The sequence below is a fragment of the Diadema antillarum genome, unplaced genomic scaffold, assembly GCF_040938485.1.
Source record: "Diadema antillarum isolate AM-2024a unplaced genomic scaffold, OU_Dant_1.0 scf00000008, whole genome shotgun sequence".
Lineage (NCBI taxonomy): Eukaryota > Metazoa > Echinodermata > Echinoidea > Diadematoida > Diadematidae > Diadema > Diadema antillarum.
Genome location: NW_027270897.1, coordinates 679,936 through 696,567, shown reverse-complemented (window position 1 = coordinate 696,567; position 16,632 = coordinate 679,936). Strand labels below are relative to the sequence as shown.

Below are 16,632 nucleotides of genomic sequence, written 5' to 3'. Positions count from 1 at the left end.
CAGAAATGGCACAATTATACAAAGCCATGATGAATATAATTCATCTTTTGTTATCACTAAAGTAAGTAGTTAAATTTGGTTTCAGAATATATTAATGCTGCTTGTACATTTTGGAGTTTTAATACCACAGTGCTTACAAATGTATCATCGTGTTGTGTTTCAGTGACTAACTAGTGGCGTGACATTTTTGTATGATAGCATAAGAGTACTTTTTTATACCAATAATCATGTTGAAATACACTGTAGATACAGTCATTATAGTACATGAGTACCTGTTGTAGATCTTATGTTTGTAGATTTATGGAAGGGGGTTTGCTGTGTGCTTGCGTACCAGTAATATTCCTTCATCTGTATGTTTGCGTGCTAATGATTTAGTGAATGCTGTTCATTTCAACATAGTATTAAGCCTAACTTATATCATCAGTACAATTTGTTTATCTCTTTGTTATCCATGTAATACCCATTTTCATGAAACAGAAAAAAAAGAGAGGATGAATTATGTAAATATGAGAATATTCTAGAGGATGATAATGCATTGTGATGACAATGCCTCTCTCCTATGTGCCTGTCAGCATGCATGATAGCGAAACTAATATTAAAATAGCCATGTGGCTTTCATCTTGTTACAGCTAACTGACCTGGAAAAGAGGTGTTTGTTGTCTGTTGATGTTGGGAGTTTTGTCTGCTGATGATGGGAGTTTTGGTTTGTGTGGTGTGTATGCTGGATAATTGAAGGGGTCGGTGCATTATAGTGTTAACCCACACTTTGGTGAAAAATGAGTTACATGCATTTTCACTACCCTGAATCACTGCTCTACAATCCCTAAAAATGTCATCTTGAAATTTAAGCAATGAATGGGTTTTTAATGCAGGCATCTTTTTGCCCCGAAAATTAATCACATCTTATAGGCAGGAATATAATGCTAAGCCACACTTTTCAAAATGGTGACCTCCATGGTAGCAGACAGAAGGGTGTCATAAAAATATCTACATCTGAACAGTGAGGAAGCTTTTTCATCTACAAAAATGAGTGATTCTAATTCATAACATAACTTGTACTCTTCTGCCAGGTATGAAAATGGAGATGAGATAAACATTAATGAAATTTTAAGCATTTAATGAATATTTTTTGTTAATTTTTGTACTGTTGGGGTTAGCACTATTTTCATGCTAATTCTACTGATCATGACATTTTTCGCCAGTTTTTTATTTTTGTTGAACTTATCAGGAAAATACCACAATCACTGGTTTTAGGAGTATTTTATCATTGTGCATTATGACCTATAAGAAAATTAATCAACATTCATGGTCTGTCCCAGCACCTTAAAGTTTAATTAGTGGGTTAGCACTTTATTCATGCTGACATTTCGCTTCAAAAGGAAAGCTTCCTCAAAATTAATCAGTAGTTGAATAACTGATGAAATATATTCAAAATATAAATCTTCATTTGTTATGTGTGTTTTTTTTTACATCGAAATGGCTTATTGTAATAAGAGTATTGTCTCTAAATTTATGATTTTTTCCCGATGCAAGTGTGATCTGAAAACATTCATATGGGTAAAGAAAAAAGTACGGATAGCTGGATGTTTGGACATGTGCCTTATATGTTAGTAATTCTTACAGAGTTAGATCACTAGTAAAACAACATTTGAAATTGTCATTGATTAATTTGTAACTTCTTTTGAATAAAATGCAATTTTGCTATGCTTTCACAGCCATATTTAGGGGGAATAGCTATAGACAGTAGAAAATGTATGAAAACAAAATGCATTTTTGATATCGATTAATTTACCTCAAAATTTCAAAAAAGATCCTGCCGCTGTCAATACAGCTGTGCTTCCCTGTAGTTTATTACATAACCGAGACACGATACTTACATGATTAACATCCTTTGAAAGGATGTTACATTTATGATACAATTGTATAACTGCAAACATTATTTTTCAAATCTAACGCTGTCGTACAAAATTCATAGTTCCACGTTGTTGATACCTCTATACGGTTTCTCAATTTAAATCAATAAACGTTGAAAGCAATCGAAGCGGAATTTAAAGCAGCAATGCTGATAGTATGGTGTTTTTTAACGTTATTTAATTGTGAGTCAATAGCTCCCTTTTTTCCACTACTGAATTTACCCTTTAAACTCGGTATTTATTATGCATTTTTAGAAGAAGTCTCCATGTTGGAAGGAAAATGTATTTGCTGTATTCTGTTACAAATTTCAGAGTCATTTTTTTTCACAGGGTTGTTTTCAAGATTGATTTACAAAAAAGAAAGTTTCCCTCAAATTAATTTGGAGATTTGTGATTGATAAAACTATTAAAAGCATATAGATTTTTTACTTTTTCGTGTATGTTTTTGTCACCGTAACAGCTTTGACATGAGAACATTTTTTTCTTGTTCCTAAATGATCTTCATGATCCAAGTAATGTAGTCTGAAAACGTGCATATGGGGTAAAATGTATGTGTATAAACACACCAACTTGATATAATACGTAGACTATTTTGGTCTTATTCGGCACATTGTATTTCAGCATGTATGGTCTGTCCGAATATACGAAATCTATAAGTGTTACAAGACTTCCAAAGAGATTTTTCCCCCAATTTTTAAAAATGTTCTTTTCATGGATTTTTGGCCATTAAGAGTTAGTCATTCATTTCGTGATAAGAACTTTCCTGCATAATTTCACACAGCCTGCATTTACCAACGAACATGGAGGAGGAGGATTCATTGAGGCATGTACAGTCATAATTCTCATGCAACACTATTTTTTTGGTAAATTCGTTGTCATACAAAGAAGGATTTTAGAGTACTATTGGTGATTTTGATACCCTAAACAAGAAAACCAATATAGCTAAACAAGGCCTTTAGTCTACTTTATGGCATTTTATTCCCTTTAACAAAAGACATGATAATCTCTGGAATAACATTGATATGTACGATTTTACTTTATTTTCTCTGATCTAGATACTCTAAATTTAAAATGCGTTATATGCATAATGCTGAAGAAGGGACTTTTTCCCTGCTTTTAGGTACACGGAAGATGTAAAATCCTCCATGAGATATAACCCCTCCCCCCCAAGAAATCATGTTATTATTTTGTATGACACTGAATGCTTTGTCTTTTAAAACTTGAATTGTTGAAATTGTTTAATATCCACATTTCAAGATGTCTTTATGCGTATATGATTGATTCTGTGCGCGTGTGTGCGTCTGAAATATATGCAAAGTTTGTCTTCATAATTCACACAGATTATACAATACAGACAGTTAAAAACAAGTATATCTTATTTCAATTTCACGTCACAAAGGAGGGAAACTCAAATATTAAATTAATTTTCCATTTTTAGCGAAGAGATATTGATATTTTGTGAGTTTTCAAAAAATAAAGAGTATTTGTATACACGACGGATTTGGCTGCAATAAAGTGCTAAGCCACAAATTCAAAATGTGACTTGAAAAATCCTCTTGAATCCACCAAAATATCAGTGTAGTAAATTTCCCCAAGACACTATTCAATCTTGAGTATGTAAGGTTCATATACGAGAAAATTGGCCTTCTTGAGTCATTAACCTGATTTATGGATTTTTTCAAACTTTCAAAAGCGATTATCTCAAAATGAACATTGTGTGGGTTAGCACTATAATGCACCGACCCCTTCAATTACAGTGTACATTCTTGGCCTGGTCATCAAGCATATGAGGATTTCTGTTAGAGAATGATTTTAATTCTATTTTGTATGTGTGTATCCAAGTATGAAAACAACTGTAAAACCAGAAATATTTGTGGCGTGAAATTTTGTGAATCGGAGCCAACAGTCTTTTCTTTGTTTTTCTTTTCTGAAATTTTTATTCACTTGGAAATGTATTGTTTTACAGTAATGCAAACCATATATTTGTGAGCAGGAATTTGAAGAATCAGAAATTCTGGAGCGGTTTAATTCACAACCAAGAACTCACAGGGACAGAATGTTTAAGGGATGGCGTAGTATTGTCGACGCAAAAATTCAGCTTTTAACTTTATGTGAAATACCTCAGAAACTGCTTTATGAAATGTTAAAGAGCATACAATTTGAAGAGGAATTCAAAGATTATTTGATGGAAATCAGTTTTGAAATGGCTGAGTTATCCAAAAACAAAGTAAAATAGCAATTGTAACAAAAGTTGGGTCCCACCTTTTACGAGGATCGCTTTGTTTTGGATATCTCAGCCATTTCAAAACAAATTTTATCAAATAAGATTGAAATTCATCCCAGAATAATGTTCTTTCATTATTTCATAAGAGGTTTTTCATTATCTCAAAATCCTCATAAAAAAATGTTGGAAACCTGAAGCCCCATCTCAGCTGAAACTGTACCATTCATTTAAACAATTAATGTAACATAATCACTTTATTTACACACTTAAGCATACAGAGTTAGCAATTTCCTACCCTTGAGATGATGTACATGTACAGCACATTAACCTTTGTGTAATGACATCAACATTTTGTTAACGTTGCAACATGTACTTCTACTTCTCTTACATCCCTTTCATGGCACTAAGTTCAGTGGGAAGTGCAGTACAGTGTACAAGATAATGGTTTGTGTCTGTGGCAAGCTAAAAGGAAAAGCATCCAGTAAATTAGCCATTGGGGTACAATGGTAAAAATTGGATTTCTTGCAAAAAAATTGTCCCTCTGTTTGATAAAATAGATAATGTACATGTCTTTGTGCATCAGTAGGAATAGCGTGCATGCGGTAACTATGGAATTACATCGAAACCCACCCGGCTTCGCCTCATGGGTTCAACGTTCCATAGCAACCTCGTGCACACAAATGACCTCCTGATGCACTCAGACCTGTACATCATTTGTATAACTACTGTACAAGTTTAGTGTGTCTGAGCGTGCATGCATGTATGTACTGGCGTACATCCCGTCCTACTTTCAATATCTGGCTTCATCTCATCAACACTTGGAAATCTGCTCTCTTGTGACACAGAACCATACAAATAGCAATATGTAAAATGTTAGAAAAGGAATTTATTAAATTTATGTACAAGTCAATGTAATGATGCAAAAGACATAAGCAATTAAAATCTACAGTGGTGGAACAGAAAATGCTCATCCATTCTATCTGTCAACAAAAACATAAAACAATAAAAACTGCAGCACCATTAAAACAATATAAAATATACCTGTAGATGGTACGATCAACTGCTATATCGTATAAAACTCCACAAATCATGTAGGAGTACAATGTATATGTTCAAGCTTGTAATATAATGAAAGTAAATAAAATGGCGTTGGAAGAAGGTTCTGTACTCCTTCAATACTCGTTCATGTACCAATTTTGGCATACACAGTTGTACCATCAAACTTGCCTAAATTGGCCTTGAAAAAGTAAAAGGAAAAAAATTGGTAAGTCAAGAAAAATTCTACCCTGCATGGACATAAATGTGTTACTGTATTTCTATTGTGAAAGTTGAAATTCACTTAATTTCTCCACTCTTTGGAATTTGACTTATGCAAGGTTGACTGTATTATGGAAATGAGGGCAACTACAATTTATTGGGTGCCTTGCCCTGCCTTCACTGAATGGCAAAGAGAAGGCAAAAAAAATGAATTGACAAAAGCAAATGTGACCCGCTACAACAAAAGGATCCTAAAGTCGCTGATGGCTGAGCCGAAAAAAAAATCGAATTTGAAATCAGATCGTCAAAATCGGTCAAAACTGGTTTTCTGTTTTTTGCATAATTTTAAAGTCTAATGTATCGTCTGTCATCTGCCGAAATTTCGAAGCTAAATGCGCAAAGGAAAGGCAAGAAAATAGTGTTTTTCTGGGCCATGATTTTCCGACTTTCAACGGAACAGAAACGTGTCCGAAGATTTGGATTTAGCGCCGCAGCTAGACTCCGCCCATAGCAACGAGGGAGTGATCTTATTGGTCAGTGCGTGGCATCCTGGTTACTGATTGGTCGTGTGTAGACCGCTGGCGCTAAGCTTGAATGAACATCGTGGAGGTTGCTAAGAGCATACCTTCTATTGTCAAGCGGTGAAAACTGTCTTGCCTTACCTCTTGATCATGATAGCGTCAGAAGGAAAACTTTGAAGGCAGTTTTCTCGAAACGCTGATTTCCTAAACCACTCGATATGCGCTAATAAAATCATAGATATCTCCGCAACAGAGTACTTTCATGAGTCATGTTATATATGAAATTGAAGTGGAAGAGCAAGGGAATAATATCATGACATTTTCAGAAAATTGTCCTCCCGACTTTCGGATCCTTTTGTTGTAGCGGGTCACAAATTGCAAACACCAAAATTATGACAGCATCTCTCATAACTGGTAGAAATGTACACATACAATTGTACAGTGATTTTTTTTTGGCAAAAAATATGCAAATTATGCAATAAAAAAGAGTGCATTATAAGTGGACACCATAAGGTACGGTAGGGCTACTTTGTATAGTATAGTTGAGTGACCGGTGCCTCATCACAGTTAATGTTTATGCATGTTTAAATCCCATTTCGTTACTGAAATTCTATGAAATCCCACTCACATACAGGAAAAATACTGAAGATTCCAACAGAACCACAAGCTCACTGATTGATACCAGAAATTTGCAGCTATGACCATCAAATGCGAATGATGCGGAATAGTTGTGCACTAAGGAAGGAGCCCACACGTCGTCACCCCGCAATCCCATAGACAAAGCACATAAAAGACATGTGCGGGTGACAGTAATGATGCTCCCATGAACAAAGCACGTAAAAGACATGTGTGGGTAACTATGATGATACTTGAACACATATTACTCAAATGAATTTGAGATTTTCAGGAAAAACTGTTCGGTTTTCACCACAGTTTGCTTGGTTGTGGTAACCCTGCCAAGTTTCAAGCGTACTGAACACACTCACAGGCATAAATTTTTGTTCAGTGTGCTTGTAACGATTTTAAGCAGGGTGACGGCATTAGGACAAGGTGCAGTCACCTCACTACACTCCAATGGCAAGGCCAGAGTGATATTAATACACAGACACAATGCATGCTCTTATAAATACAGCTCAAATGCTCTCAATTTGAATTACATGTACATGTAGTACAATGCACCATGTGCTGATCATATATCTTTCATCTTAAAAAACACTGTATTGTACATGTATGTGTCCAACATGGTTTACAACAAGGAGAATCAATGATATGCATGTGTAAAATGGCAAGCTACTACCAAATCTATTCTTATCCACCACATCTACGAAGTCCTCACACCTACGGCTTGAGTCTCACTCCCCAGCAACCCATCTCACGGTCACCTGCCCAGCAATCATTTTCTGATGCCTCCCACAAAGAAGGAGAGGAAAAAAAATGCCACGCAGGTAGATCAGTAATAAACATTAGATGAGAAACCCACATATGCTGAACTGAGTAGAAAAGGTAAACTTTTTCCTTATTCTTTTTGTTGGCTATACATGTAGTAGGTGCCTAGCTATTACACCTAGGTGGCTGCATCTTACAAATATTTTCCTTTCTACACAAATAATCCAAAGAGATATCTAAAAACTACGCCTTATAACTGATGTCAGTCATACCTCCAGACTCATTCACCCTTGACCATAATTTTGGCAAAAAATGCTCAAAATGATGTTTTGCAGGCCATCATCCATAAAACAATAGATGAGGTTTATGCAAGTAAAATTACATTATATGAAAGCATGCGCCAAATTGCTCAATAATTTCTAGTTCCAAAATGAAGAAGCTAAATCAGTTTCTCACTCTCACCCAGTTTTATAGAAACTTGGCATCACTGATCTACATCCGGACCACTAGATGCGCAGTGGTCTGACCAGGGCCATGAGAGAACCGTAAATCAAGACCAAAGAGGGCGCTATACCCCTTTAGTTACAGTTACTCTTCAAGTCTGTGCTCCTTTAGTTTTTCTGCATGTCTCTCCATTCAGAGAGGTCACAAAAGTTTACCACACATGCTTCGCCTCATCAGCTCATGTCTTCATTTCATTTCATATGGTTTCCATGGCAACTGTTGGTATCTGGTGATGCAGTCTGCAGTGAAAAGAATCAGAAAGAAATCTGAGATGAAACTAAGCACACAAAAAAGTGATGGGTAAATTCATTACGGTAGTCACTTTGTATACAGTGATCAATGTTCTGCAAAGGTTATGGTCAAACATTACATAGCCTTTCTCAACTATAAGGCCCTACATTTCTTTGTAAGGTTTGTTTTCCGATGTGGCAAGAGCAAACACAGTTCTAGATTTTGTTTTGAACTAATCTCCACCTCACAAATAAGAAAAAGGAAAAAGTATCATTCACTTTCAAGTTTATCCATCTGGATGGAGGCTGCTTAACTTACAGGTACTGTAAAAGTGGAAATTTTCGCTTGAGCAACTTAAAATGAATTTCGCATGTTTTTAATTCCGCGAATCATAACATTAACCCGTTGAGGATGAGTCCCGAGTATACTCAGGCAAGCGTCTATGGGAAATGCGTGTTGTAGAAAAATCAAACCGTCCTCAACGGGTCAACTGATATTACATATAACAAGCACAATGTCTACATGGATTTATTTTTACACTAGTTTCTGGTCACTGAAATTGCAAAAATTTCTATATCCTGCATATTTTCACTTTCACCATTCATCAACTTGCAATTAACTTCACTTTGGTTTGGAAGCAAAGAGTATAGCTATCTTTCAAAATTAAATCAAATGATAAGTGTATGCTTTGCTCCAGAGGAGCACTAGTCTCCCCAAAGACTAATTGATTTATTGATCCAAACAAAGCCCAATTATTGACACAGTAAAAGAGAACGTGGATTTACAGCTCGCTAACACAGTCGATACATTTTCTCTACTAGAGAACCTGCACCATACAAACTACCAAAATGAGAAAAGAGAAAAAAGATAAAACAACAGGGGGGGGGGGGCGAAGAGTTTGCAAATAACAACTAGAACAAGGACAGAGGAGTGTCGCACACTGACCTAGGATCCACTTTTCAGACACAGCTGGTGTTGATCCCCTCTTGCTCCTGCTCCCAATACACATTGATGCCTCTGAGACTCTCCTCGTGACGTGTCCACCGCACACTTCAATCAACTCTGTCAGCCTCTCCCTCGGGGGACTGCTCTCCGGAGCGACATAGAGGGCGCTGTGCGAAGAGAAGAGGTCGGTTGCCCTGCCGTCGGATGGGCCGCTTGCATCCTGCTGCTCATGGGCCAGCCTGGATACCTGATGTTGGTGACAGATACAATTTGAATGATTAGGCCTACGTGTATCAATGTGTTTGGCAATAACCTACAGAGAGATTTTATTAACTTGCATTCAATTAATTTCTCCCAAACATGACCATGACTAAAAAGTTTGCCGATGAAAAAACAAAAAGAAACAAACAAACAACACAAAATCAGGTGTAAAAAAAAAGTCAATTTCTATACAGGGATAGGAGGACAATGGTACAATTTATCCATGCACAAATTGTTATGAACATCCACGCTGAACTTGAATGCAAAAACACACAAAAAAATAAAAACAAATATTTGCTGAATGGCAAGCAACACTATCGTGTGCGTTTGCCAGCAGGTGGTTCATATCTCAACATGACAAGATCATAGCAAACTGAATTCAACTGAAACATAGATATCAGAAGAGTTTTAAAAAAAAAACATCAGACATTGCAATCATGGCTTAATTTTTTTTTTTTTGTATGCTGAATGTATCTCAACTCTAACTCTGGAATAGCAATTTTGGCAAAATCACCTCTATATCATCATTGCACTAGAATTCATTAATTTTGCCCAAAATACCCACAGCAGGGTCTCTCTTGTAATAGCATAAAAAGGACTAATTGTTGTGGATTAGATTTAAACTCTATTTGTGAATTCCAATTATTATGCTTTAAAAATCAATACATGTTAGCAAACTGCATCTGGAGACATGAATAGACTGACCATTGCTCCTGGGAAGTGGTCACTCATCTCAAACCTCTCCTCTGGTAGCCAGGACCCTGCCTCCACTGACCGATACACCTGTGACATGTATAAGAAAGTATCAAAACACAGAGATTTCACCATAATACCCTAGTACATGTACAGTCAACCTCGGATACCTCAAAGTCATCGGGAGTGAAGAAATTGGTTCGAGGTACGCGAATTTCGAGGTACGCGTACGTCGAATTTTATTCGACTTATCCGATTTTCGTCGATGTTCAACATGGTATCTGTTACAGTGCCTACCAATTGTTTGTATGCTTGTCAATTGGATTTGAATCGACTTTAATATGAATGAATTGAATGAAAATCAATGTTCTTCTTTCATCAGTGTTTTCTGGTGGACAATTAGATGACTTATCACCATAAAAACAAAAAGAAAATACCGGTACGTAATCGAGTGCAAGACAGGGTTGCAGAACATGCGTGCTGAATGTACATTGTCGCGTCGGCGTAGGTACCCCCTCGATCACTATTCGTTTTTCCTCCTTTTCTCTCTCTATAAGTCATCATCTCTTACACAATATCCAACACAAGAATCACAGTCTTAGCTTTGCAAACTATTAAAATTTCGCACAACTATGGGTGTACATGTACATGTAGCTCACCAAGACTGTTTAGGGCTACAGGGAGCGACGGCAATGTCGCACCGCTACGCACCGGTCTTCCATGTGTCTACCAGCAACAGTCACAGTCAGCAGACGATACCGTTAATCATTTCCAAATGTAAAAGCAACAATCAGTTATTTATTTTAGTATCATACGGAGCAGAATATTACTGTTATTCATTTCTAAATTTCCAAGCAAACATCCGACATTCGTTTTACTATCATACGGAGCCCAATATTACTGCTGTCCACTTCCAAAAGTGAAATGAATTATCTGACAATCATTTTATCGTCGAATGGAGCTGAATGTTACCGTTTTTCATTGTTGAACGTCAAGGCAGACATCAGACATTCATTTTACCATCAAACGCAGCTGAATGTTAGTGTTATTAATTTCAAAATGTATAATAGCAAATATCCGACATTTATTTTAGCATCGTATGGAGCAGAATGTTACTGCTATTCACTTCCAAATGTAAAAGCAATCATGACTGTGATATTTATTTTGGAATCTTCCGGAGCCGAATGTTCTTGCTATTTACTTTCGAAAGTAAAAGCAAACATCCGACATTTATTTAATCATCGTACGGAGTTGAATGTTATTGTTATTCATTTCCGAACGTAAAAGTGATCATTCGACATTCATTTTAGCCTATTCCGGAGCTCAATGTTATCGCTATGTACTTTCGAACGTAAAACCAAACATCCGGCATTCATATTATCATCGTACGGAGTTGAATATTATTATTTATTTCCAAACGTCAAAGCAAACATTCGAAATTTATTTTAGCATCTTTCGGAGCCGAATGTTATAACAGCAAACATCATACGGAGTTGAATACTATTGTTATTCATTTCTGAACGTTTAAGGGATCGCTCGACATTTATTTTTGTATCTTTCAGAGCAGAATGTTATCCTTGTTTATTTCCAAACGCAAAATCAAATATCTGACATTAATTTAAGCACCGTACAGAGCTGAATCTTACCGTTATTCATTTCCAAAAGTATAAGCAAACATCCGACATTTATTTTAGTATCGTATGGAGTCGAATATTACTGTTATTCATTTCCAAAATCAAAAGCAATCATCTGACATTCATTGCAGCAACTTTCGGGGCCGATTGTTACCGCTGTTCATCTCCAAAAGTAAAGGCAAACATTCGACTTTTTTTGGTGGCCCGACGTGCGTTTTGGTGGCCCCGGGCCACTGTAAGTGTCGAGCCCTGAATAAGTGCAGCACAGTACATGAAGGATGGGCTACTTGAGTAGTGAGTAATATTGCAAGATCAGATTCCGGCTATGGCTTCTGAGGACAGTGCTATTACTGTAATCATAAACATTTACCGAAGAGGATTGTTCGCATTAAAAAAAAAGCGAAACAATCTTAGGGGGCCTTGACGATTGTGCTAGAAAAGAAAAGAAAAAAAAATACCGAAAACTCAAAAAAGATTCAAGTCAAAACAGGGGTAAAATACATGATGATTTCTTCTTCTTTTTTTGTCTGAAAATCGTAAAGCGTATAATTCCGTTACTTCGAAATTTATCAGAATAAACTGTTGTTAAATCATTATCTATACTATTCTTTATTATGCTAGGCCTATACTTCCAGATCATACACCACACTATTTTCATAATCGCATTGCTGGAAAAAAAAAATATTCAGAGCTTGCGTTCTCGGGGGAGAATTAATGAAACAAACTTCGTGAAAGGAAAACAGTAAAAAACTAGAAATGTCGCTATGGCGACTGGTATGCCTCCGCCATAATGCATGATTCTCCTAATAGGTCTAGATAGTCCATGTGGACAATGTGTGATTACATTTTCACAAAACTGGCAAAATATTGAAATGACAAGTTTGTCAGAAATGTGCTAAATGTTCACCTTCCTTGAACTTGGTTTAATTGGATGAATAGGAGAGCATGTATTTGGGGATTTAAGGACTTTAACTTGACTTTGACCCATTCATACATTTATGCATTGAGTAATTTTCATGGTACCGGTATGGAGAAAAAGTGCAATTTCTGTACTGAATAGTAAATTGTTACCATGTTCATCTGGCCTTAGACCCTAAAATTCATAAGATAATCACTTTCAGGTAGAACATGCATAGATATGCAGTAGGTTTCACGATAAATTGAGCCACTTCCGAGATATGGAGGAAAAAGTTAGTTCAGCACTTTCACTTGATCTTTGACCTTTTGACCTTTGAGGCAATAAAAAAAGAAAAAAAAAACTCTCCAGAGAATTTCTATTAGGTTACACATGCATACACCAAGTGTAAAAAAAAAAATACTAATCCTGCTGGCATTGCATGAACATGAGGGAAATAGTAAAATTTTGAAGTGTTGCACTTGACCTTTGACCCCTGACCTTTGACCCCATGAACCCTACATTCTCTAGATAATCACTGCCAGTCAGTACATGTATATATACTATGTTCCATGAAGATACCTTGAACAATTTTCCAATTTACAGAGGAAAAAAAGAAGTTTTAATACTTTTACTCGACCTTTTGACCTTTGACCTTTGACCTCATGACCCAAACTTTCACCAGAGAATCTAAATTGGGTAATACATGTATACACTAAGTTTCAAGAAAATATCTTCTGGCATTGCATAGATATGGTGGAAATAGTGAAATTTTATGTATTTGACCTTGACCTTTTGACCTTTGACCTTGAGCACATGCACCCAAAAGTTGATAGGCACAACTTCATCCCCTAATACACATACATGCCAAGTTTCATCAGGATACCTCAACAGCTTTTGATAGTTACCTTGTCCACAAAATTCATTACGGACGGACGGAAGGACGGACGGAAGGACGGACGGACGGACGGACGGACGGAAGGACGGACGGACGGACGGACAACCCGAAAACATAATGCCTCCGGCACCACTTCGTGGCGGAGGCATAAAAAAAGAATAGCGGGAGATTGATGTTTGGACAGTGGACCGTGATTAATGCCAAAGATAATGATTATAACTGTCAACACCTAAGCAGGTGCGCCACAACGGTTAAGAAATGTACGCGCACGGCATGCATGACTATCACGTTCGCAAATCAAAACAGAGTGGTCAAAGAAAGATGATGGGCAGAGTGTAGTGCTATTGTAAGCACTCCATTTGCACGGCTGCTATATGCATACCGTGTACGTGCGTAGGTACAGTAAGTGTTGGGGATTTTCCTTGTCTGCTGTGTACTGGGTATTTCTTTGAGCGCACGATCGTTCTGGGGCTCAGAATATTTACAATCGAGTGTGAAAAGATTTGTGACATGTCTTCACTGTCCACGCGCGCTTCATCGGAAATGCTGAGTGATGTTTGCAATTTCAATTCGAGCAACATGCTGGGAAAAACAATAAGTTAATTGAGATCGGGACATGAGATTTCCCTTCGAGGTAACCGAACTTCGAGTTAGTTTTTTTCGAGCTACGCGAATTTTAACACACAAAAACTTCATAGGAACAATCGGGACTTTCATTTTGCCTTCGAGGTAAGCGATATTCGGCTTATCCGAGTTCGAGGTATCCGAGGTTGACTGTATTAAAAAAAAACGAAGAAAAAAAGGCAGCCACTATATATTTGTTACAAATGTATCTCCTCAGGGTTGTTGCTGTTTCTGGGAAAACACATTGGCAAATTTTCCTGCCACTGAATGTACCTGCCTCATAAACCTTTCAACTTATAATACGAGTAACCTCCTCCAAACGTAGCATTTCAAACCCTGAGGTTGCAACATACTCCATGTTCTCTATAAATTGGTTAGTCAGAGTACTCTGACGAAATATATCATCAAATTCATCTCTTGCATCCGACCGGAAAATGGGTAGATCAGATTGAATCAAAATCAATGCAAAAATCAATTTGAATAGCTCACCCAGTCCATGGACACCAGCCAACAGCCCCTAGCGATGGCCGACAGGACGTTGAGGGTGCGTCTGTTCTCTCCCATCACCACATGGGTCGTCGTCTCGCACACCATGTCCGTGATGGAGTATCCGCCGAGCTCGTTGACCACAGATATCAGGACCTCCTGGTCACTGGTAACATAATTGCGGACACAGACAACACTATGTAAGAATAATCTTTGTTAAATTGATCTTGCATTTGTGACCGCGTATCAAAAAAACGACAAAAAGTTGCGTGTGCCAATTTTACGTGAGGACTCAAAATATGGGCCAAGTTAACCAATCTTTATTGTTTCATATTTTCTGAAAGAGCAATTCTTCTTCTATGTTACTCTGAAATTTGGAATCATTAATCTGATGAGAAAATTTTGTTTGTTTGTTTGTTTTTTTCAGTGTTTCTGGAATACCTACATGTATTCATAGAATTGTGTGATTAGGTATGGCTCAGAGGTCCCTTCTAATATCTAAAAAATCCTTTACACACTCTGCAATTTCAACTCCAAGAACTTTTGAAAGGATGATGTCTGTTTTCTGTTGACCTGAAAAAAAAAGAATCTCATTTTGGGGCATTGAAGGCTCTCAGAGAATTGTGGGATGACTGGGTTAAAAAGCCTTTACACACTCTTCACTTTCAACTCTAATAACTTTTGAAGGGATAATGTGCCTGCTTTGAAAGTGAAGATTAGTCATGATTACAATGTGTTAAATAGCGGGTGCAAAATGTCAGCTTAATCCGATAATCCCTTCATTGTGGCTGCTATAGAGTTTTACATCCTGCTTTTTGTCCCATTCATTGCATAGAGCACAGCTTGGTGAGATTAAGCACTTGAATAAACCCTAGACTTTAAAGCCTCTTTTCTCAGTAAACACTTTGCCTGAGTGAGTACTTTCTTTCCATTATTTTTAATAGCGTGGTTAGGCAAGTCCACTTGTATCGAGGAAAACACCTGGTACAGTTCAAAGCTTGAAGCCAAAACATAGTTCTGGTACGCCTGGAAAAGTTGTCAAATTTCGCTCCCAAATGTGAACGTATGGCTAGGAAATGTGCGGAATAACGCTGTAATAACAAGATATTCGGTGGGTAATGACGAAAATGCGAAATATTAACCAAAAAGGTTCAGTCTCAGAACTTACCCGAACGGGGTCAGGCTAATCTCGGACTCGGGGATAACTCGGCCTCGCTTTGACTGCGGACTGAGTTGTATTGGTTGTTCCTCCGGATTGTACAGTGTTGTACTATGGGAGCGGCCTGTATAAATTAGCGCTTCGCGTTTTGGCTACTCGCAGTAGTAATGGTCCGAGTTGTTACAACGCGCGCATCAAAAAACCTCTTTGGCGCGCATGCAAAATTAGTGTGCGCCTATCAAGCACCTCTAAAAACAATCAAAGACACTTGATAAACAACAACCAAAACTTCAAAGACAGCGCGTCTCAGCAACTGAAGTGATGTGCGTATAGGCTTGAGGACCACGCCCTGTCCATTTGTTTTGTACAGGATTAGCACGCACTTTCCTGTCTGTTCAGAGGCCTCGTTTGGTATTATACAGTAGAATATGGCGATCACGAACTGCGTGTAAATTGTCTGAAATAGGGTCGAGTTTTCCCTGAGACCGAGTTGTTCTGGAGCCTTCTGGAATAAAAGTTGGTTTTCCGACTTTTATTATTTTTCTCAAAATACTCCAAAACGACTCATCATCGCTGCAAATTGCGTCAGCCCGGCAAGTTTCTTTGTAGACTCTTTCGATATATTGCAAGCAAATACGAAATGGTGCCAGACGGGTTCTCCAACCCTTACCAAAACTATGTTTTCACTTTAATAGTATCATCTCTTTCAGAATCTGCCCCTTAACAACAAATCCATGTCTGGATGGAGACTTTTTGGTCATTTTGCGATGCAGGGTCACATTAACTCTTAATGTGCCAGGCCCAAAACCCCTAACGTGCCAGAGGTTTTTACCTAACGCCAGAAGGTTTCGAGACTGGACTGACAGTGAAATTTAAAACCGCCATATCTCTGAAACTATTGACTGTTTTGAATTGAGTTCTACACAATATATATCAAGAAATGTTTGCTCTTTCTTGTCATGCAGTCAGTTTGCCACAATATCTATCTGAATCTGAAATAT

At 37.4% G+C, this 16,632-nt stretch overlaps 1 protein-coding gene across 1 annotated transcript in view; it reads right to left on the bottom strand.

The window, feature by feature from the left end:
• Positions 1-7,900: 7,900 nt before the first annotated feature.
• Positions 7,901-16,632, bottom strand: part of LOC139718333 (uncharacterized) — a 30,896-nt gene continuing 22,164 nt past the window's right edge. Inside the window, exons 13-16 of the mRNA XM_071629815.1 lie at positions 14,476-14,638; positions 9,948-10,025; positions 8,982-9,228; positions 7,901-8,044 (exon numbers count right to left, since the gene is read on the bottom strand). Of these exons, the coding sequence (XP_071485916.1) occupies positions 7,992-8,044; positions 8,982-9,228; positions 9,948-10,025; positions 14,476-14,638 (541 nt within the window). The 3' untranslated portion in view covers positions 7,901-7,991. The remainder of the gene's footprint in view (positions 8,045-8,981; positions 9,229-9,947; positions 10,026-14,475; positions 14,639-16,632) is intronic.